This window comes from Harmonia axyridis, chromosome 1, assembly GCF_914767665.1.
Source record: "Harmonia axyridis chromosome 1, icHarAxyr1.1, whole genome shotgun sequence".
NCBI classification, from domain to species: Eukaryota; Metazoa; Arthropoda; class Insecta; order Coleoptera; family Coccinellidae; genus Harmonia; species Harmonia axyridis.
Genome location: NC_059501.1, coordinates 71,378,582 through 71,403,458, shown reverse-complemented (window position 1 = coordinate 71,403,458; position 24,877 = coordinate 71,378,582). Strand labels below are relative to the sequence as shown.

The following is a 24,877-nucleotide window of genomic DNA, read 5'->3' as shown; positions in this document are numbered from 1 at the left end:
TATGATTCAGATATACTTTTTATGATTCGATTCTAGAGGGCGCACCGGTAAGGTAGGCTCCAATTTACGGTACGTATGCCCTTAGTGTCACTTTGAAGTTGTCAATTAATTTGAGGTTACTGTCGAAATGATAACAATGTACAAATTTCTATACATAATATAAACATGATTATTTTTGATTGGGAGCCTTTGAAATTTTAAAATTATATTTTATCCTTTCATCCTTGAAATTGTTAAATATGGCTAATCAAATTGATTGGGATAAGAAGTACCAAGAGGATTTGGAAAGGGCACAAGCATTAAGTTTGGAGTCTCTAGCACTAGAACAATTCAGACAGAATAAATTGTTACAAGAAAAAAGTAAAATTATTTCTAAGACTCCTAAAAATGTACCAGGTAGGGATAAATGATAGATTCAAGTTCTCTAAAGATGACATGTTTGAAATTACATTGTAGTGAATAGAGCTGCTTCCATGTCTGAAACCGATTCTGACAGGCAACCAAGTAAATCCAGACCCAGACCAGGAAGTTCTCTGTCCAATCAAAATAATTCATTGCTAGCACCACCACCATCTTCTCAACGAAAAAGTAGTAGCGCTTCCAGTTGTGATATGCCAGATCTGATATCCTTCTCTAGTCCCCCATCTAAATCTTCTAACCTTTTGGATATATGTAGCTTGCAACAGTGAGTTATAGTTTTTCCTTACAATAATTCATTTCAGTGTTTTTACCAATAAATTGAGGTTCATCAATCAGTTAAACAACTACAAAAACTATGAGTGATTGAGATTGGTATACTGACAATTTTGAATTCCTCACATCTAATTGAAGAAATGATCAATCATTCAATATTTTTTCCCTGTAGCCAATATGTTTAATAATGCAAACAAATTTGAATAGGTTAATTATGAAGAAGGGAATGAAGTGGAGGATATAATACAATATACAACTTTTTCAGATATAATCACAACATATCCACTCCAGGCAGTATGTCCCAAACAACGTATTCCCCTGCTCCAGTGGCAAATATCAATACAATTACTTCCCTAAATAATCCCCAGCGAACACTATTTTATCAATCTTACCAAGGTTATATATCAGGACAACAAAACAATACACCCCATACATTGAGACAGCCTCCTTATTATTCTGGAAATAGCAGTAATATCTTCTTACAAAGTGATAAAATTGTGGGCGGCAACCATATCCAACCTTCAAATGTGCTCAGTATTACACCGTTTCCTCAACAGAATAGATATCAACAGAATGTATTGACTCCAACTCTGAACATACCTTCTGGATCTCAGTTTCAAAGTCCATCACAATCCTCTCAGGTGTTCCCACATGTAATGTCTGATGAAGCAAAAGAAGTAACGGATTCGGTAAGTGAAAAAAGCCGAATTCAGTAGGTTTAGATTTTGGTTTATATCCACAAAAATTAGAAGAACAGTAATTTTTATAATTTTTGTGGTTCTAAGAGATGAATGAACAAAAAGTTGTCAATAAAAATGTAAAATAACTGGTTTCAAAAGAAATATGATTTTCTCAGTCCCCTAGTTTGAAACATTTGCATTTGCTGATATTTCCAGAAAAAAACATGAATTGTGGATTTCATAAAACATTTATAGCATAGAATTTAAATTTAAATCAACAAGTTGATTGATCGATTAAGGTTTTGATGCAACAAGTCTGTTTGAATGAACATAGTTATTTAAAATGTATTTCATGTGGGCTATTTATTTGAGACTAAGTTTGCTATAAAAATGAGAAATGTAGTTTTAGCTCGCCGGTGTAATTGCTTTTAGGTAGAATTTACAAAATCTCTTTTTAAATAAATATGAATTATTGATTTTCTTTTAATTTCAATAACCTGTATGCAGGCTTTTTGGAAACCTATGCAACTTTGTTTTTGTTTGATATCTTTAGAAGCTTCTTTTCTTCTTTTGCATGTATAGTTATAATAAAAAATATGTAAATGAGTTTGTTGAGCACAGCCATCTGCTTTGCATCAACAAATTATGGGGTTGCATCCACGGGTCAGGGAAGAAATATTTGGACTCTGAGGTATTATTTAACTGTTGAGTGCTGTGCATAAGCTGTTATGTTCCTTTCATCCTAGCCCACATAAGCTCTAGCTTGTAGAAAGTTTCACAAAGTGCTAGAAAATTCAATGTAAATGTCAATCGAACCCTTGAAGACCACTTATAATCTTTATACAGTTAATGATCAAAAGCTCAAAAGCATGAATTCACTCAGTGCTTTCCTCTTTTTTTTTTTTGATATTTTAATTTAATGTTCTGAAATAACGCTGGAAGCAGAAAATTGTTATTTCATATCAACTTTCGAAAACTCAAGTTCTACGGTTCTGTGGTCACGGAGTTATTGGATAATTTTTTTGATTATCCTCTTGAATTCAATATGGCCCTGGTTATGCGATCAACAAGAAATTTTGCACTAAACGGAAAAGTTTTATTTCATATCTAGGTGATTTAGGGAACCGCTAGTGGGATTATGTTCTATTCAAAATTTCAAGTTGATAAGATCATCAGAACCACAGAAAATTCAAGTAGACCTAAATACTCAATAGTTTCGTGATTCCCAATCCGACAGAGTTAATATTTCATATGTATGAATAGTATTTATAGAACGCCAAAGATCTAATAATACATTGCTGAGCATTGACTCCAACATTAGAAAGAGAAAGATTGAGCTATGGGTCACGTGACCACCTGAGGTAGAGGCAAGGTTTATAGATTTACACAGGTTGTCTTAGGTTAACTTAGGTTAAAGAGTGTGGAGTGTGGATAACGCGTCATCCATGATCCATATCGCCATGGGCCAATCGCCAATATACGCGGTCAAACTAATAAGAAAATCCGTGAAAACCCACGATTTAATTACAATCAAATGTTATTTATTTGAATGTGTCAACCGAGTGACGTCACGAATGGTTGACGCTGATTGGTTGAAAGTTACGAGACAACCTGTCTAAATCTATAAACCTTGGCCATGGGCCAAGGTCTTTACATTGAACGTTGCTCTGTAACTTTCAACCAATCAGCGTCAACCATTCGTGACGTCACCCGGTATCCCCATTCCCCAAGTTGATAGTTACGGGGCAACCTGTCTAATATATAGTCCTTGGAGTAGAGGATCGAGATAATTGACCTTTAACCAATGACAAGGGAAGCTAAACCACGAGATTTTAAAGGGTTCAATGATCGATTAGTTTAATATGTTCAACCAATCAAAATATCGGTTGGTTGAGACTTGGGTCACTAGGTGTAAACATCGTGCATCGCATCTTTCTGTTAGAGTCAATTCCTTTCTCTCATCTCTCAATGTGCTATATACTTATTATTCGACCATTATAATAAGCATATATAGATTCGTTCAAATTTCGTATTGATAGCTCATCAAAAACATAGAAAATTCAAGTTAAATATCAAAAAACCACCGATTTGATCTCGTTGTAACAACAAGTAACAACGTCAAGCCTCTTGCAAAATTTCGTGCAGACATATCGTCATCGTCATAAAAATCATAAAAAATTCAGGAAGAATATCTAAAAGAAACAATGAGGAAAGAACTAATGTGAAGTCAAAAACTTTTAAGGCTAGTTCATTCATGTGCCAATTGCATCTACAATTGTAAACCACATATATAGAGTTGTGTAGACTACAATAGTGCAATTGGCGCATGAATGAACGAACGCTCAAAAGCTTATGGCTTCACTTCAGTACTTTCCTTATTTTTCTTAATATTAATTCGATTGAATCATTTCTAAACTACACTTCTATTCATAAAAGTAAATAGATCGACAACCTATAAATATTTAAGGAAATATCAGATTACCTGCTATCAGTTGACACGTGTTATCTTAGTATACGAAATATTTCTCAATTCGAGTAATTTTATTAGCGATAACCTGCTTAAATGCGTTTTTCGTCACATCTCTCTTAGCCGCTCTGGCATCTTTGAATTTGAGTCGTGCAAAAAATTTTCATTGTGAATTGGGTGAGTTTAGATAATTAAGCGATTTTTGTGATAAGGATGGCGATAAAACTGATTAATTGATGTATAAAGTTTTGTTTATAGACTTGACAATGGAAAACACTAAAAATTTATAATTTATTCTATCACGCAGAAGTCCTGAAACCTATAATATAATAAAATATAAAAATATTATTTAAAATACCACAACCATAAGTTATCGAAATTTTCCTTCAACATTCGGTGGACTTGGTAGCAAAATATCCCTATTTATTAATACTTACGAAGAATGTACAGGCTGGCCAAATATCGAAAGCATCAAAAACAAATTTATCATGAGTATATTTTGTCCTCAATCAACAAGATATTATCTTTCAGACGAGATCTAATTTGCTCAAAAATGTTGAGCCAAACGCTCAAAAGCTTATGACTTCACTTCAGTCACTTACAGGCACTTCAATCAGTCAGACGTTTCCCTTTCACCTACCCATATTTGATGTCGTAAAATCGAAAGTGACAATTCAAAAAGATAGAGAATTTTACAAGGATTACAGTGATGATATTTTTTCTTATACTTCATATGAAACATTTTCGAGTAAAATTCATTTTTCTACTCGACGATAGCTATTACGCCCCCTAGCGGTAGAGGTATGAACTTCAAAACAATTTCCAGTTTGATTTCTTGTAAACTTTAGTGGTAAAATTTTTTACCGCGAGTCTCTACGATGAGTGGACCCTGAGATCTAGCCGCTTACCTCGCTTATTTGCACACCCTGTACATTAATTTGAAAAATCTAAATGGTAATATACAGGGTGTTCTACAAACTTCATGGCAAACTTTGCCAATTGATAGCTGCAGTCATTCTGATTTTTTTTTCCATATGAACCTATAGGTCCGATTCGTTTATGTTTAGAAGTTCCTAGAATTTTGAATAAAAAATTTCTTGTTTAAGTCAGAAATATGTTTGAACTTCAAACTTTGTTTCAAACTTCCTTAATAATGAACAATACAAAATGTTCGGCTTGATTTCGAGCCTCACATCGACGAACTAAAGGTTATGTTACTCGGCGAATCAGATTTGGGACGAGTCTAATTGTTTACTGCATCTTGAATTCTATCGAGTATAATTTTTATCGATGAGATGAATTTTCAACTTGATAGCAAACTGCTCCATATGTCGCCATAAATAAAAATATAAGGGATTGAGATCTGGAGAACGAGGTGGCCATGCATTAGTCTCCCTTGATCTATCCCTCCACAGGGTATTATGAATAACACCTTACTTTTTTTACTGCAAACTTCGTTTTGATTTTGTCCGTTCCCCTAACTTGGCCGTTGTGTTTACATTTAGTTAGGGTCCTTTGTTTTTGTAAATTTTTATTGCCATTCTTAAATTGGCCTAGGCTGTTGAATGATATATAATTCAATTAAATGAATAAATATATCACTGAACAATTTTTAACGATTTGAAAAATTTGTCGCATAGCTTTTCAGGAAAATTTGAATATACATGGTGATTGACCCCGATGGCCTATTGAACGTTTATGGAAAACTACTCATAATTTTGTGCTAAATTAAGAAGAAGAAGAAGAAGAAATTTGCATGTTGGGGTTTTATAGACATTGATCTTTCTCCCTAAAATATTTTCAGATCTCTACAACTTCCGGTTATACCCGAAACAGACTACTACTTTCTTATTTTACACCCAGTATATTATTGCATCATTAGATAGTTTTTTTATGACAATTTCAGCAATAAACCATAACTCAACGGTTCATGAGTTAATGGAATTCTTATGAAAAAAATAGTGGCGTTTCTTTCTGTGTTTTCCGGAAGTCATAGACCACAAAGTTGGAAATTGCGGTTTTTTCTCATTTGAAGTTCTTCCTCGAAAACTCTTAGTGTTCATTTTAGCTATAGGGTTTGCTCGAGAAACCCCTCCTCTATTTATACGCAGAATTGATTGAAATAATAAAAAATATAGGTTGTAATTTGAAAATTTTGAATTTTGATGAATATGAGTCGTTCAAGTTCATGATCTTCTAATAAACACCCTGTGCATTTTTGGTCCAAACCGCAAGCAGTCTCATAATGCTACGTATTTACAGAATAGAAAATTATAAAGGTTTTTAGAAAAAAAACTTTTTATGAGTCCTGGTCGCCACCATTTTTTCATAAGAATCGCATTAACTCATGAACCGTTGAGATTATACCAAAGGTAAGGCATATTGTTGAAATTGTCATCAAAAAGGTTATCTGATGATGCAATAATATACTGGGTGTACCATTCGAAATAAGGTAGTAGTGGTCTGTTTCTGGTATAACCGGAAGTTGTAGAGATCTGAAAATATTTTATAGAAAATAATTCTCTCAAACCCCAAAACGCAAATTTTCAGCAGAAAATTATAATTAGCTTTCCATAAACGTCTAATAGTAGGCCATCGCGGTGAATCACCCTGTATTATTAGTTATCCTGAATAAATAACCCCAGGGATGAGTTCCGTGGAATTATAATAATTTAGTGTTTTTTTTTTTAATGAGTCGAAATATTCTGTGAGATAAGTAACAAACCATTGTGTAAAATTGCACACATTCCAGTACTGTGAACATTTCAGGAAACATTTATGCCAGGGACCGTATTCTCGACAAGTGATCTTTCAAAATGTATACGTTCATTCAGTGTAATTAGCACTGAAAGAACGTATACGTTTTGAAAGATCACTTGTCGAGAATACGGTCCCAGCACGATTCCGAGATTTTGTTAGTGGAAATACTAAACCTAAAAGGAATATAATCTTCTGCTCGAAAGTGTTCCCAGTAAGAAAAGAGGTTCAAAAACGTCGACACAAACGTACAAACGTAGCGAGATCGAATTTTTCCTCGTTTAACAACAATCGTCCTGCTATGTTTCTTACCTCAACAACTAACTCCGTGCTCCGTTAAAACTCGAACCGATAATGTTTCCTACTGCGATACAGTAATTTTGATACATTACTCACTTTCTGGAGCTGTTAGGAAGAGTTATCGTCCGAATACCTGTCCGTGTATCAGTTCAGAAGTGTTTTTTCGTTGAAATGCCTGCAGGTTTCAAGCATGATGTAGCAATGGGAAATTTGTCGTGTAGGACGAAGAGATCTTACACTGTGCCACAGTCGGAAAGTATCTCATTTTTCATTAGGTTATTTTATTGACTGATATACCTTTAATGTCTCCTGTGATAAGAAATTAATCGAGCGTTAATGCTAGGTTTTCGCCGATAGGTGGCTGTAGGTGTTGTGGAATGCGAAAAATGTCGTATCGTCTCTTTTGATACTAGTATTGGTTTTGTTTGCTGCGATTTATTCAATTCTATGATTTTATCTTCGTTCGGAAATCTCGAAATTTCGTTATTTCCCACAACAGATGACATTAAAAAAAAAATGTGGACGCTTTCGTAAAGAATCTGGTTGTTTAACAATTTAAAAAAATTATTAAATACCACTATTTTGAAAAACTACCGGAACAATAAATCACAAAATATTTATTAATCATCCAAATTAATCATTTTTGAAGGAGGGCGCTTTCGAAATAATAAACATCAATTAATAAGCCAGTGAATAATCATATAATTGAAACATTTTTAAGGCAATTTCAAGAGTTGTCTGTTGTATTTGCGTAGAGAATGTCTTCGGCTGAAAACGATTGATTCCAAATGAAAATTGAATTTTAGGGTGAGAAAAACTCAAAAAAAGCACTGTATCGGGTGTCTCAAATTCGTTGTCTAATGAGGGGATCTCCGAATCCCTTTGAACTAGAAAAAAAAGAATGACACATTTTCGGGTTCGATTTTTGAGAGAATTGATTTGGTGAAAACTGCTATCTTCTAGACTCAACTGTTTTCAAGCTATAAGAGAAAATTTGAAATGAGAAAAATGGCGTGAAATGGAAAGTTCTCATAACTTCATTATTATTAGTGCTATCAACATGAAACAAAAACATCCTGCAGGCACTTTTTTTAGTAGAATCCATTGGTGTAATAATTTATTTTTATTGCCAATTATTTGTATTTTGAAGTTATAATTCAAACTTGTGTTTTTTTGAAAATTTTTAAGAATTTCTCTAACGAATAAAATATTTTTTTCCTTCCGAAAATATATAGCCGGATAAATAAATGTCTTATCAAACTAAAAATATCACCAAAAGCTCCAGTTTCTCACGGCAAACCAACCAATGGCCTATCTATAATAATAATCCATTTTATTTGATCCCTTATATCTCCACAGATGTAGATCACGTTACAATAAAAAAATACAAAATATATATGCACCTATAACTACCCAACTATACCCCCAACAAATACCCCAATAACCTAACCTACATTAACTATTTTAAAGTTCATTAAATTTTTCATCATTCATGAAGTCTTTTACACTGTAATAACATTTTCTAATTAAAAAAGATTTTAAAGACTTCTTTTGTGCTACAATGTGCCTACTTTTAAAATTTTTAGGTAATTTATTCCAGATTGTTAGTATGAAATGTGTAACATTTTTCTGTATATAGGTATTAGTTGTTTTTTCAGCACTTAAATAAGTTTTGCCCCTAGTATTATATTCAAGTTTCAATACCAGAGTCATTATAATTATTAATTATATACATCACACATTCATATATGAATAGACTAAACAGGCTTAGTATTTTTTGCTCAATAAAATACACATACACATAATAATGTGTGAACTTCAGATAAATTTATACAGGGTGGCCACTTTTTTAATGGGATTGTATTGGTAACTTTTAAACCATAAGAGTTAGAAGGTCGGTCAAATGGAGAAAAAGTTGCATGCATAGAAGCATTATCAAGCAGTTCAAACAAATCGAGATTATCAGGGCCAGTTATTGAGATATCATAAGAAAAGTAAATTTTGTCATTTTGATTTTTCTTTTTTTCCCACTTCATTTCAAATATTATCAAAAAATGTTACAGGAATTTTTTATTCGACAGTAAATTATCCTCAATTTGACGTAATCAGATTTCGTATACAACGTTTCGTACTCTCTGGGCCACCCTCAACCTCATTTTTTTCAATACGGACCTGCATATTTTATGACATTTTTCGAAATGACTTTTAACGCTGAATTCAACAATATATCATACAATATCATTCAAAGTAGATTTTCAGGTGATTTTGACCCTTATCCAATTTTCTTTGGGTCGGATCTGTATTACCTTCATTTAGTTTAATTAACAACATGCAATATGCAATAAATTTCTATAAGAAAATCAACTTACCCATCTTGAACTAAATGAAACATATTAGCATCAAAGCAAGAAACCAGTATACTGGTTTCTTGGTTCTTCTTTTATAATAATCATTTAAATATTTCAATTCATAATAATTAAACGAAAGTATCATTTAATGAAAGAACAATCAAATGATTATTCAAAAGTAAATGAAAATTAATGAAGTCAGTGTTCGAAATGTCCACCATTTTGTAAAATGCACTTTACTGTTCTGGAACCCATACTTCTTATACATTTGCTCGTTTGGTCTCCCTTGAATACCTTCCAAAACATTCTCAATTTTCTCGCGAGGTATCTGTTGTATTTCTCATTTGTTCCATTGAAACAAATTACAGAATTGAACTTTATTCTGAGATCATTACGATATAATTTTTGCAAAGCTTGGTATTCAAATTTAAAATCATTGTATTCGCGTCTCTTGACTATTTTATTAACAGCAGTTTTTGAAAAATTCCATTCACTGTCCAGAGTTCTCGATTTTTTTCTGGGTTCGATTGAATTTGGGTCAGAACATTGATATCGTTAATAGACTTGTTTTTTCTTACATACACACCATTAAATTTGGATGAGGGTCAAAATCACCTGAAAATCAACTTTGAATGACATTGCATGATATATCGTTGAATTCAGCGTTAAAAGTTATTTCGAAAAATGTCATAAAATATGCAGGTCCGTATTGAAAAAAAAGAGGTTGAGGGTGGCCCAGAGAGTACGAAACGTTGGATACGAAATCTGATTACGTCAAATTGAGGATAATTTACTGTCAAATAAAAAATTCCTGTAACATTTTTTGATAATATTTGAAATAGTGTGGGAAAAAAAGAAAAATCAAAATGACATAATTTACTTTTCTTATGATATCTCCATAACCGGCCCTGATAATCTCGATTTGTTTGAACTGCCTGATAATGCTTCTATGCATGCAACTTTTTCTCCATTTGACCGACCTTCTAACTCTTATGGTTTAAAAGTTACCAATACAATCCCATTGAAAAAGTGGCCACCCTGTATATTCGGTGATCATCAAGGTTTTAGGATTTAACACCGTTAAATTTTTTAGATTTACATATTGACATGTTCAAATTGATAAATGTTGTTCTTTAAATGTGATCAATGGAAAAAATCTGACGATGTTGAATCGGGAGACCTTGGTGACCATCGAGTATTTTAATGATCTGAAGTTCACATATATTTATTTATTTATTATAGATAGGCATTAGGCTGGTTTGCTGTGTGAAACTGGAACTCCTGATGATTTTTATAGTTTTATTAGAAATCAATGTATCATGTTATTTATATTATTGAAAAAGAAAAATTAAGAGATTTTATTTGTTATAGAAATTGTTATGGTTTACATTCAAAAAACGTAAGTTTGTATTATAACTTCTATTATAAAATGAAAAATAAATCGATGAACCAATAGATTCTACTAAAAAAGTGCCAGTAGGATGTTTTGGTTTTATGTTAATAGCAGCAATAATAAAGAAGTTATCAGAACTTTTCATTTCACGCCATTTTACAATTTCCTCTTATAGCTTTGAAACAGTTGAACCTATAAGGTTGCGTGAGGAATGAGATGGATGCCCAATTGCCATAGCAATAAAGCACATTTACTATATTTTAATTCTTATCATTAATATGCGCATAGGACATAATAATGATCTTTGTAGTTCAGCAAATTCTGTTTTAAGTATGACTTGTTGTATAATACATGAAACATTTGATCCTTTGAAAATATTTAAAACTAACCTCACTTTTACAGACTCCGCCTACTCTTCCGCCAAAGAACCAACGTCGAACACCTCCACCAATCACCTTGCCCTCGTCATTGTCTTCCAATGTTAAGGCCCAGAGAAGAAAAAACATAGAAAATTTGATTGATTTAGCTCCATTGAATCTGGACAGTAATAGTGTCAGGGTCAGCATACTACAAGAATTCGATCCAATCCTCTGTCCCAATGATTACAGTAATACGTCGAGAACAATCAGTCCAGAATGTCCAGGTAGATAAAGAAGCTTTTATTTGATAATTATATTATATTTCGAAACTGGGATTAGCTGATGGTAGACTTAGTGAAACTTTATTCAAGGGAATAATTACAGGACATTTGTATATCAGTCCAGTCAAGATATACATAATGTGGTCATGAAATGTTCAATCCTTGTTAATTTTTACATGTTTGTAGGACCTGAACGAATAGTAAGAAATCATATTCGCAAAGATCTGTGTGAACGGATAAACCGCCTTTTTTTTTAGATATGCTCAATATCCTAGCTGATGAAGGGTATGGTCACTCTATAATCTTTCAAACTAGGCTGAATTTACTACAATTTGATATTAGAGCAATCTCTGTACGATAATTGGATCCAGATATATCTATATTTCAATCGCCTTTCTGGTCCTTGTACCAATGATCATACAGCATTTTATGGCCAGTGCTTTTAAAGCAGACGACTGCCCTTTTGTTGTAGCCCATGTTTACCATGACTATGTTATCACCAAAATGTTTTTGGAGGTGAATTATTGATGTTCTGACATCTGCAATCTTCTTCATCTTAGTTTAAGCCTAAGGTTTAAGGGATTTAATCAACTTTAATATGATACAGATAATTGATCTAATAATATGTAGATAGGTCATAGAGTGTGTATTGTATTATTAAATTGTATTGTATAATGAAATTGACTCCAACATAAGAATGCGACAAATTGCACCAGCTGACAAAATATAAGTATTTTTGATTGGTTCTACCAATTCAATCAATTGATACCATTTTATTATTGGTTGAAATTCAAACTTCTTCATCATCTCTTTCATGGTCACGTGACAGAAGGCTCAACATTTCTCTTTTTAATTATAGAATGGACTAATGGAGTCAATGCTTTGTAATGCATCAATGGCGCATCTACTTATTAAAGGATAATAATTCTTCAATGTTATTGGCTGGGAAATACTCTCTTCTGCAAAATAACAAATAGTGAACTACTTATTACATTAGGCCTTTTTTGTATTCATTTCTGAGCCTGACGATCCGTGCTTGAAATACCCATGTCTTCAGGCCTAGTTTAACCCTTTAATCAATAGGAAATTCAACCGAACTCTACCCTCTGAAATGTCAAAATGCAGGTTGACCAACCAATTTTGATCTGTTTAGGGTGACACAACTCAAACTTGATCAGAGTGTCTATAACAGTGATATGGTGTGCTTTTTGTAATTTCACTTTCTGTTCTGTCATTTGTATAATAGATAATGTCAAATTGATCTTTCAAAAATGTATGAACAAAACATAAACATGACTTCAAGGTTTACAGCTCTGTAATTAGTCCTGATACAAGCGTAGCTATGCTATTGACTAGGTATATGAAGAATATATGAAAATAATATAAATTCCTTATTGTGGTTATGTAAATACAGTAATTTTTTTGTTTTTGTTTAGATGACTCGGCGTCCATATGCGATAGCGTCTATGATGAATATGATCCATATGATTTCATTTATACAGGATCTGGTAATAACAGTCTTTGCGATCCTATGTATGCCGCCGTTAACAAAGCCGAAAGTCTGTATTCTTCGCCAATAAAATCCAACCAGACACATATTCAAACAATAGACAAAAGCAGGACGACGAAAATTGCAGTGGTAAGATAAACACCTCCAAATCCTTTGTTATGAAGAAAAAAAATCAACCCTTTGTAACTCTAAACTTGATGCTTGATCACCTCTTATTTTTTATAATCCTTGGTTTTAGGTGAAAGATAGTTTAGTAGAGAATATAACACAAGTTGATCCCATTGCTAAAGATGCTGATTCTGATCTCTTAGCTTTTTTCAAGATGGTACAAAATGTTAGAAGTGAGTACTCAAATTTAGTTGATGACTTATTATTTTATCATATTATTATTTTAATTTAAAGTTAGTTAGTTAGTTGCGACTTTTTTTTTAATTTATATTAAACCTTCACAATGAATAAAAATATTGAAGAGAATCTGTTTTAAAGTTTGCATCGCGATTAGAATTACAAACACTGCATAATTCGTAGAAAAAGAGTAAATTTTTGAAAAAAACGCTGCAAATTTTACATTAAGATTCATTATTCCTCTTTTATCCATAATATTCGGGCACATAAAAAAATCATATAATGAATATCATTATAAAAAACAATAATTAAATTACACATTTATGGATGATACTGAACTAACTTCATTTTGACTATTCAATTCGGATGAGTATTAACCTATCTTTTTTTATATAGTGCAATGTATTGTTAAACTCAAAAACAAAATTTTAGGTAATTTTTTTGAGTTTTATCTCGTTTTATTATTGTCACAATAAATGCCATTCTCTGAAAAAAAAATATGTATGTACCTTTATTTAATTAGACATTGTTGTTAGACCCAACTACATATAGTGTTATAGTTTGGGTTAAAAATAACTGTAGGTCTTATCAAAAGTATGGATCCTAACAATCCAAGGTAACAGAAATATAGAAATAGTAAATTTTTTTTTTAGGAAAAAAAATTATTTCTTCATTCCACCATTCGCATAATAGAATATAAAAAACCTATATGTAACACCTTTAAACCTATAATATATGAAAACATTGAAAAAATAAATATCTTTTTCAAAATTTCAGATAAATATCGATACAATGATCCAGACACAAATATGGGCTTTGTAATAAGTCCGATGGTAAATTATCAATATGTAGAAGGAACCAGTATTAAAATATGTATACACCCAGACTTTGATGGTGCTGATTTTGATAAACCATTTATATTTACATGTGATGGTCAGTTATTTCTATTATGCATTAAATTTTTCCTCAATAATATTTTTTTTAGTTACCTCAAGCATAGAACACATAACCTTTCAAGCAACATGTGATTTAGAAGCTCCCTCCGAAATAAATTATACTTTGAAAGTTTGGGGTTACAATGAGTATTTTGCTCCAACTACACTTTTATCAGACTATGAATATGTTCATAATTGTATCAAATTGGAGGAAGATGTTCTCCTTATTTTATTGCCTGACAATAAAGTTGATAAGTCATTTGCAAGAACGGTAAGTTTAAAAAAACTGACAAAATTATTCAATTTTCTTATGGATGATAACCTTTCCAGCCAATGGATGACCAAAGAGACAAACATATGTTATTCGAAGATGTTATACCAACCGATCCGACATTACATATCACATATGACAACATGAAAATTGTGTTGGGTAAATAGAAGTGCATCGACAACAAGCCTATATTTCAATTTATTCTGGTTTCAGAATTCCTTGAAAGTGAAATTAAGAAATTGGAAGAACAAGCTGTTTTAATGGAGTCGCATATGAATCCCTCAATATTACCAGACTTACAACCAAATAAAGTTATTCAATCAGTTAAATATGTGATAAATTTGATGAGTAGCCTCTGCACGATTGATATAATGGAGGCTGTAGATGGTTTAACAACAGCTTGTACTTCTTTCAACAATTGTCCGGTATGTAGAAGAGAGCATTATTTAATTTTTTATTTTATTCAATTATTAGTCCGTTCACCAAAGGGTTTTTCGAAACTACAAACTGTAAGAAACAGTTTAGGAATTAAAATCTGAATATATGATAAAATCTGATATGGGTTAGGTGGAAGAGCAGACACTTCACTTGGAGTGAACTGATTCTCGCCCTTTGCCATATTTTTCAGTGAATTTGATGTATTATTTTTTCTCTGTCAACTATCAATGAAGACATATTATTATTATTATTTTATTTGATTCATGATCATTTCCGCCAAGGAAATCAAGGAATCAAACAATAATAGTTACAATTTTTATTTTTCAGAATAGCAGTATATCAAATGAAATTGTAGAGTGCTGTAATAAAATTAAACTGGCTGTGATAAGTTTGATTGAAATGTATTGTTCAGCTTTCAGAGTGGATTTTAAGTTGAAATACAGCCTATTGCCTAAAGAACGTAAGTAACAGCTAATATTTTCTGTGATAACACGTTTTCCTTTTTTTTGTTGTTTTATACTAATTTATTATATTAGTATGAATTACTCATCAGAGAATTTTTATTCATATTCATTGTATAAGTATTAAAATCTTCAACCCTAACATTTTAGCAATTGCGAATGTGAACGAGATATCAACTCCTCTAACTATAAGAATCTGTGCAATTTATAAACCGAATGCCGAATGGAAACATGATTTTTATCTTGCTGTTGCTCAAGTATACCATGGCACAAAACCTATAAAAAAATGTATCCCCTCATTACCAAGCGTCAAAACAGAGGATCATTCGTGGCCAGCTAGAATAGTTTTCGATCAATGGTAAGTCAATCAATTTATTTTTGAAATTTTTTATGTCATCCTACTCTATTATTGTAACCATATCAACATCAATGTGATGTATATCAATGAGTGTAATAGTAGCGCATGTTATTTTTCACAATTGCATTGAAAAATAACGCCTGCGGGAGTAAATTTTGAATTTGGAGACCAACAATTTTTTTCATCCCTAAAATGACAATAACAAGTTTGCTCTACTTTTGGTAGACTCGGAATCAATGTCTGTCTTTCAATCATTATTTTTCACTACTTTCCAAGGATGACATGAAATGTTACAAGCACCACTCAGACAAAAAAATTTGCTTGATACCTAGTTTTGTTTAATTTATGTGGTTTATGGTCATTCTCTACTTTCAAGGATAACTTTTGATGAAGTCTTCATTAGTTCTTTATCAAGAGAATCAAGATTGGTGGTCGTAATATATGGAAGAACTGAAGAACAATCGGAAAATAACGATCCCAATGAGCCTCAATACAAACAGGAAGAAATAGGGTGGGCTTCTGTTCAACTTTTTGATTACGACGGGTAAGTGAACAATAACTGTGTTTTAAGTGCCTGTTTCCCTAACAGATAGCGCTCTGTTCGGGAGTAACAATGTTTAAGGGCAGTCAAACTGAATTGAACCTTATCGTTTGAGGCCATTCAACAACAAAATGATATAGAGCTCTGCATGGAGAATGAGCTTTCAAAAAATGATGTCTATGAATCGTTGTCTTCATTGATAATTCATTTTTAGTTTTATGATACAAGGGAGCATGCTACTATCAATTTGGCCAAAAGAATCAAATTACTTATATGGTCCTGCGCCACCTGCAGGTTCAAACTGTGATCCAGATCATTCCATAATTGGTATCGATATCAATAGCCCTGTTGTGATAAAGTACCCTTCTTTAGGCGATTCCGAATATTCTGTAGTGAAGGGTGATTTTAACAGTTTGGATCAACAGACTCAAGAGCAGTTGTTGGATATTAATGAAATGGACATGTTGGAAAAAGTACCTCCGGATATAAGAGAAGTAGGATTTCGATTTTTGAGGGACAAAACCCGAAAACGAATTGACTTTGTTTCTAGGTTTTATGGGAAAAACGACATTACTTGTATCATCTTCCTAATTGTCTTCCAAAAGTGTTGTTGGCTGCACATTCTTGGGACTACTCTTGCCTGTCAGATTTACATGGAATGTTACATGCTTGGAAACCACTGACTCCAATACAATCACTTCAATTACTATTACCGACGTAAGTATTTTTTATAACTATGAGTTAACCAAAAACTCTTATACGGTTTTTGATGGTAAAATATGAATATCCAGAATAAATTAGCAATAGTACACATAATTCGTCAATAAAAAGCAAAATATGTTTTACATATCGTTCACTAGTGGACCCGGCAGAAGTTGCCCTGTCAAAAATACGACTTTCGTTTTGATAGTACAAGAGATTTCAAAAATGTAGGTTCTGGATTGTAAATTTAAGGGGTGTTTCTTTGCAGCTTGACCTTATGGCTTTGCGTATACTTTATTTGTTGTTGTGCACCCAGCAGCTGGATCATATTTTGCTGATACTTTTCTAATGACGTCAACCTATATTCTGTAACTTGGCATCATTTGTCAAATTTTCATAACCTATCCTGACATTATTGACATTTTATTGAAAAACCAATTGTGTGTTGGTAATGGATCAGTAGAAAATTATCTAACCACTGCGAGAAAAACTCATTGCTTTCTTGATATAACACTTACATATTATCAACACCAAATAATATATACTAGAACTTCTTATTCTTAATCTTCAGATTGAAAAATAATTTTCAGGTTTCCCGACATAGAAGTACGAAAGTGTGCTGTCAAATGGATAAGTACAATGGGTACAGATGGCTTAGTGGACTATCTTCCACAACTAGTTGTTGCATTAAAATTGGAGACATATGAAAATTCGACATTGGCAGAATTTCTGTTAGACCGTAGTATGAGATCACCCAGATTTGCACATTATCTTTTTTGGTTACTTAGTCACAAACTTCCTGGTTCCTTGCCTCAGGTACATTGTAATCTTCAACTTGGTATATTTATTGATTTATTAAAACAATATTTTCAGAATAATACCTTAGACATGAATGAAAAAGATCAGGTCAACATAAAAGAATCAAGATATCATAGACGCATGAAATTGTTACTCAGAGCCCTCCTAGCAATATGTGGCGAAGCATTGAGAAATTGTTTCTTATCTCAACAAATTCTAGTCAAAGTAAGCAATTTGTCAATGATACCAACTAATTTTTGCAAACCATTATTACCAACTGTAATTTCTGGCTGATAACTGATACCTATTCTTCTAATTCACAGAATTTGAACGATATAGCCGAGAATGTGCAGAAAACCAAAGATTCTCACAGACAGGCCACTTTACAGCAAGCTCTGCAATCGGTTGATACCAATTTGAAGGAAAGTGAAACCAGTCTCCCACTTTCCTTGACATTACGAGTTGCTGGTGTACATATTCATTCCTGCTCTTATTTTTCCTCTAATGCACTGCCGCTGAAAATAAATTTTTTGGCCCCGGACAGATCTATCGTACCTGCCATTTATAAGGTTAGTGATGATCTTCAGCAGGATATGTTAACATTGCAGATGGTACGAATTATGGATAAGTTGTGGCTGAACCACGGGTTAGATTTGAAGATGGTATCCTTCATTTGTATCCCAACAGGAAAGAAAAAAGGTGAGTTTTCGGGCATATGATTATTGTTTGATCATTGTAAGTTATTGATATTTTAGGGATGATTGAGTTAGTTAAGAACGCAGAGACCCTTCGAAAAATACAAGTGGAACATGGTCTCACAGGATCTTTCAAGGATAAGCCAATTGCCGAATGGTTAGCCAAGTATAATCCTTCTGAGTTAGAATATGGAAGGGCTGTTGAAAATTTTACAGGTACAATTTTATTCTTGAGTGTTAATAGAAGAGTATTATATTTATATTTTTTAGCTTCTTGTGCGGGTTATTGCGTGGTAACCTATATTTTGGGTATTTGTGATAGGCATAATGACAATATAATGTTGAAAACCTCTGGACATCTATTTCACATAGATTTTGGTAAATTCTTAGGTGATGCTCAAATGTTTGGAAATTTCAAAAGGTAAGTGAGAATTCGTTAGTTGAAACTTATTCCTTTTGAATGTTTTTCGAAGATTGATAATTATTTTTTGTATAGGGATCGTGCTCCGTTTGTTTTAACCTCAGATATGGCATATGTTATAAATGGAGGCGATAGACCAACAGAGAAATTCCATCAGTTTGTTGACCTTTGCTGTAAAGCCTTCAATATTGTCCGTGCAAACGGCAATCTCATATTGTACATATTCACTTTGGTGAGTTTATTTTAATTTGAAAATGACGCAAAAATCGAATTAAATCTTTTTTAGATGATGTCATCTGGAATGTGTGGGGTAACAACGGAATCTGTCAATTATTTGCATAAGGCTCTTCTACCGAGAATGTCTAACCCTGAAGCAGCAGCATACTTTGCGCGACTTATTGAAAGCTCGTTAAAATCTTGGTTCACCCAATTTAACTTCTTCCTTCATAATTTGGCTCAACTGAAATTTACTGGTGAACAGAATGATGGTTCTTTGTTATCGTTTGTTCCAAAAACGTATACGTAAGTGGGCTTCAATGTAAAAAACGAAATATAAAATGAGAGAATTGGCATGAAAAAAATTTAATTTGAAAAGGGTGGCTGGAACCTGTAAAACCATTTTTTTCAGGATGGAAACTGAAGGTCAACTAAAGCATGTTGAAGTAGTGAATTATAAAAAACGTTATGATCCTGATAAATACTATGTTTACATCTTGAGAGTGTATAGGGAAGATAATGGGCCGCCTATGGAAATACAAAGGACATATAAAGAATTTTGTGAACTTCATCAAAAATTGTGTATATATTATCCCCTCGCAAAACTACACAGGTAAGTTTATAAAGTTATGAAGCGTCTTATTGAAAAATTTATACTATAAAAGAATATTGTTCAATTTAATGACATATCCATCGATATTAAGAACGATGTAGATCAATTTGACGCGAAATATGTTATTACAAAAGCAAAAAAAGCTCTGAAAACTCAAATAATGCATACCGTCGTCGTTTAGAGAGCTTGAATAGATTCAATTTCCCCATAGAAAAACAATTCTAACCTCAAATAGTTCTTTATTGTAAGTAATAATAAGTTAATTACTTATATCACTTTGATCTTTACAAAAGAAAACGATTTAATCAATAAAAACAAACGCTTCTGTACATGGCACTTGATTGATTATACTTCTAAGTGACGTCACTTTGAGTAAAATAGCATTTTGACTGCCTTTTCGAATATTCCCTTTTCGACTGCTATTTTTTTTTATATTGGTTACGATTTAATGGTTTATTTTAAAAATTTACTCAATATCATTTTACCTTATGGTGAATATCACAACAGAATAATAATACAAAATTATTTTTTAACCTATTCCTAAACCTTTGGCCCCATATTAGCACTCGTAATCATTTTGATTATCAAAAAATATACTTGCAGCTTCCATACTATAATCGCCTGGATATTTGAGTTTTTGAGCGTTTCCAAAACTGTTCAGTCCAATACTTCTAGCGTGTTCATCATCTATTCCTTGAATTGTTGGATTCAGCTTCGGATGTGTGGTCAAATTGTAAACCGGGTTTGCTATTATTCTCTGATCTTGTTTTGGGATAGGCACCTCATACTCATGGTCACTTTCTGTGAAATGAACAGTGCGATTATTATGAACTACATATTGGCTAGGATTTTCATTCGGTTTCTGTTCAAAATAGTAAATATCTTCTACTCCAAGTTGGTCATCAATTGGCTCATATTGTTCATAAGTAACTTCTTCATTAAAGTTTGTTCTGGCGTAATGATCTTCATCATACAATTGTTTTTCTTCCGGGTTTCTTTTCACTATTTCTACCTTTTCATTTTTATTTTTTAGGATTCCTTTTTCTTTTTTCGGTTTTACTACTACTTGATTTTCGTCTAGTTTTTGTTCTGACGTGTTTGTTATGTCTGGATTTATTGTAATTGAGGTGTCAATTTCTTTCAGTTTCGCATTGTTTTGTATTTCGCTGTCAGATGGCCATAAACTGTTCTTGAATGCCTCCTTATCGGGTTTTACTGTTTCGAATGAGAGCGTCTGCAGAGCTATATTATTTTCAGATTGTGATTTAGTTTGCAACTTTCTTGATTGTGTTGGGGTGAAAGGTTTGTCTTGTAAATGACTTGGGTTTGTATCAAAGACATCTGTAAGAAAAAATATATGAAATAAAAAATATATAAATATAAGTTTTCCGTCTCTAAAGGTCTGGTCATGTGTTCTAATATTCTTGATTACATACAATTGAATTATTTTGTTATTTTATACTTACGCTCTGTCGTGAATTCGGAACATATTCTGTACTTGAGACACCGAATATCGCTTTCGCCCTTATTCTTGTCCTTTTTGCTGGGATTTTTCAGGTTGAACGTCACTTTGAATTTTTTGAAAATGTTCATAATTGATCAGCCATCAATTGTGACGATAAAATGATATTATCATGCATTGAAATTTATCTAATCCATTTTTTGTTACAACCTGATAAAGAATCGGCAGGTTTATCTCAATGTTTCTATTATCTACCTGGAATTTATTAGTATGATTCATGTTTGTTCCATTTCATCAGACGCCACGGTTATCGCTACTGTTGTCTCCCAGTATTTTATTCAACAGGAAGAATCGAAATGAATGAAAGACATCCAATAGATATATGTATTGAGGAATCGTAAGGTAAAAATAAATGAGGAAAGGATTGACGTGAATCCAGACTTTTTTTGAGCGCCAATTGCACCCTTGGAGATCACAGCTGTGTATAGATATATATGTGGTCTTCAAGGGTACAATTGTATAAAGAATGAATGAACGTTCAAAAGCTCCCGACTTCACGCCAGTACTTCATTATTCTCATTATTTCTTCGATATTCTCCTTGAATCTTTTATGATTCTGAAGAAGTCATCAGCAGGAAATTTTGCAGGAGACTTGAAATTATTAAACTTTCAACTCTGTCGGATCCGATGTCACTGAAATATTAGGTTTGTTTTTGTTATTTGAGTGTTTTGATGTTTACTTGACGAAAGTCCATAGTTTAAAACTATGAATTTAAACAATATTTTACGTCCGCTATTATTATTTCTACGAAAATTTCGACATACCCTGACTTTTCAGGTGAGGATAATGATTTTACAAATGTTTGAGAATGTCAATTAATACTAAAAATAAAAAATTTAGTATAGGGGGATTAGGAATTTTAGGGATTCTCAACCTACGTTGAGGAGATGGCACGGGAGGATTAGTTCAATTGTATTTGTTCATTTAATAAAATTTGTGTTTTATGATATCTATTAATTAAGTTTCTAATAGGTTCGGTCTGAAATTTTTATTTTTAATGCATAAAATTTCGAAATTATGTATTATATCTCATGAAAACAAAAGAAATTCCAAATATTATGTGGAATTTCTTATTTTATTAATGTAACAAAACCTCCTGACTTCATGTCAGAGCCTTGATCATTTTTAGATATTCGTCAATGCTTCTCACGAATTTTTATTCAATAATTTAGGTTTTCTATAAGATAGAAGGAAATAATAAACCATATTATAAAATGTGAAGTGTTTTTTGAATGATCTCAAATTGGATTTTTTTCCAGTTTATCTAGCGGATTACACGTGGGAAGATCCAACATCAAGCAAGTTGCTGAAAAACGTTTTCATGAAGTATGTCTATTTATCAAGTCATTATTCTTATGTGCCAAAGAAATTGCACATTCGGAGTTGGTATATACCTTCTTCCATCCTTTATTGAGGGATCAGCAGTATCAAGAAGATTTCTACAGGAAGGCAAAAGGTAATCTTTTGATTTCATTCAATCTCTTTTTTAACTTTAATCTTTGCAGATCGAGGTTGATTTCATTTAATCTCATTTTTAACTTTAATCTTTGCAGATCGAGGTTGATTTCGTTTAATCTCATTTTTAACTTAATTCTTTGCAGATCGAGGTTTAGGTTATAAGAAGGAGAGCGGCAGACTGAAGGGACAGCTCAAATTGTCTCTGCAATTTTCTAAGGGCGTTTTTAGCGTGATGGTTCATCATGTTCGAGGATTAGCATTGTTGCCAAACAGCCAGGAGCCTTCAACATATGTTAAAGTTTATCTGCAACCGGATACCACAAAGTCAACGAAAAGGAAAACTAAAGTTGTTAAGAGAAACTGCCATCCAAGTTTTATGGAAATGGTAAGATGCTGGTTTTATTGATTACAAGAGTCCAATTTTATATGATTACAATTCAGTAAAATAAAATAATTTTAATTTCATTTGCAATCTTGTGTAAAAAAGTTGCAACTCCAAGTTGGAATTGCTAGATTTTATTTTATATAAAAAGTTTTTCCATTTTGATATAAAAAAAAAGAGTATATTGATTTCTTTTAGAAATCAATAGATGTTTATTTCATTGTAAAGGAAAAGGTACAACAATGGATGACGATATCAGCCAAATGGAAGCAACAGTTACGGTTGCAGCACCATAACCTTTTCATGTAATTTTCCATGACCAATTTGTACAGTTGCAGCTATATGTCATGTATAACTTCACTAGTTCCATCTGTTAAGGTCTTGAATAGATTGTGGAGCATTGTCATAGGACTTATCTTTCACGTGGTCCAAAGAAGAAAGTCTTAAGTTGTTGAATCGACATGTTCTTGGTAGCCAATTGTGATCACTTCTTTGAGAAATAACACGGCCAGGAAACTTTTTTTGAAAAATTGCGGTTCTTTCGTTGCTTGTGTGGCATGTAGCGCCGTATTGCTGAAAATTACGTTGTTTACATAAATATCTTCCAATTTCGGCCGTAAAAATCAATAATCACAGCCCAATTGCCAAGATCGAAGAGAAATCAACAAACCTGGGTTTTTGTCAACACTACTTCTCAGTTATTCTTGAGTCTCGAATACGGTTCAGATTGTTCACATTACCAATTTGTCTCAACAGCTCAAATTTTTTCAACAGTTTTATTATTGCCAGAATCAGATTTCATATCGTATTTGTTAATTATTAATTGATATTATGAATTTTGGTTGTTAATCCATCACTATTACTTATCAGAAACCCCCTCCCCTGATCATTCAATTTTCAATTCTTCTCTTCAAACTAATATTTGCTCTTTTATTAAAAAATTTCAGCTTGAATATAGAATGACTTTGGACACGGTGAAGCAGAGATTTTTGAGAGCAACCGTTTGGAACTATGATCCTCTCCAGGAAAATGAGTTTTTGGGTGGCGTTGAATTGGAGCTCGGTCTGCTGGAGTTAACCACAGAGATCACAGAGTGGTATCCTCTAGTCAATATAAGCCGGTAACATAGAATGTTCTTGGAGATGGAAAATACTTGGAGAATTTTTGCACAATTAGATATTGATTGAGTATTTTCTGTTGGATTTTATATCATTATTTGATAAATTCAAGTTTTTACTTGAAAAGGAAAACATTGTAATGAAAGTTTGGCAATTGTTATTGTTGAATTTTCTGATTTTGAAATGGAACTGATGTGTAATATATTTTCTTATTGAAGGTTTCTAAGTGCTTTAACTAGATAAGAAAAATCATCCTCATTACTAATAACCTATGCATTTATAACAAACATTCCAAACTGAAAATATTTTTATAATTTATTAATTTAATTCTGATCTTAACATAATAATAGAAAATGACCAAAATTTTACTCACTCTAATTTTACTTTTCCAAAAAATCAGTTCTATTGTAATTAGATGATAATATAGAAAAATCATAGCTTTAAAATATTCTAGTGTCCTTAACCCCAAGCTTGATACAATTGTACCAAAAGTTATATACCGTAATTTAGCTTCCCAGACAGGGTTATTACAAGACAAATTTTATGTTGTGGAAAATTGAATATATATTTAAATATTTTATATTGAATAATTTTTGAAATAATAAGAATTTCATTATGCATTCTGTTCAGAAACATTGAACTTTTGTAGTGCCTTTTGTGTTCTTCCTTTTACTTGTCATATATATATATATACATATTTATGTTGCTTTATTCACATATCAAAACTTCTGTTGATCTTAAAAAGAAATTATTGCTTTTGTGGCATACTATATACAAAATTTTCAATCCGAAATTAAATTTTTCAATTTCTCAA

The 24,877-nt window shown here is 32.3% G+C and overlaps 2 protein-coding genes across 2 annotated transcripts; one reads left to right on the top strand and one right to left on the bottom strand.

Moving 5' to 3' along the window:
* The first annotated feature begins 88 nt into the window (after positions 1–88).
* On the top strand, positions 89–24,877 carry LOC123671159 (phosphatidylinositol 4-phosphate 3-kinase C2 domain-containing subunit alpha). Its single transcript, XM_045604856.1, has 26 exons — positions 89–396; positions 457–685; positions 959–1,382; positions 11,041–11,281; positions 12,715–12,917; positions 13,027–13,129; positions 13,911–14,066; positions 14,119–14,339; positions 14,399–14,498; positions 14,553–14,764; positions 15,105–15,237; positions 15,389–15,596; positions 15,973–16,140; positions 16,352–16,631; positions 16,688–16,854; positions 17,430–17,655; positions 17,713–17,862; positions 17,961–18,336; positions 18,393–18,548; positions 18,603–18,753; positions 18,829–18,985; positions 19,040–19,275; positions 19,382–19,582; positions 22,365–22,561; positions 22,707–22,948; positions 23,893–24,877. The coding sequence occupies exons 1-26, from the start codon at positions 240–242 to the stop codon at positions 24,067–24,069; spliced, it is 5,271 nt and encodes a 1,756-aa protein (XP_045460812.1). The 5' UTR covers positions 89–239; the 3' UTR covers positions 24,070–24,877.
* LOC123671162 lies at positions 20,021–21,201 on the bottom strand. The gene is made up of 2 exons (XM_045604863.1): positions 21,049–21,201; positions 20,021–20,923 (listed from the first exon to the last, which is right to left on the bottom strand). The coding sequence occupies exons 1-2, from the start codon at positions 21,173–21,175 to the stop codon at positions 20,142–20,144; spliced, it is 909 nt and encodes a 302-aa protein (XP_045460819.1). The 5' UTR covers positions 21,176–21,201; the 3' UTR covers positions 20,021–20,141.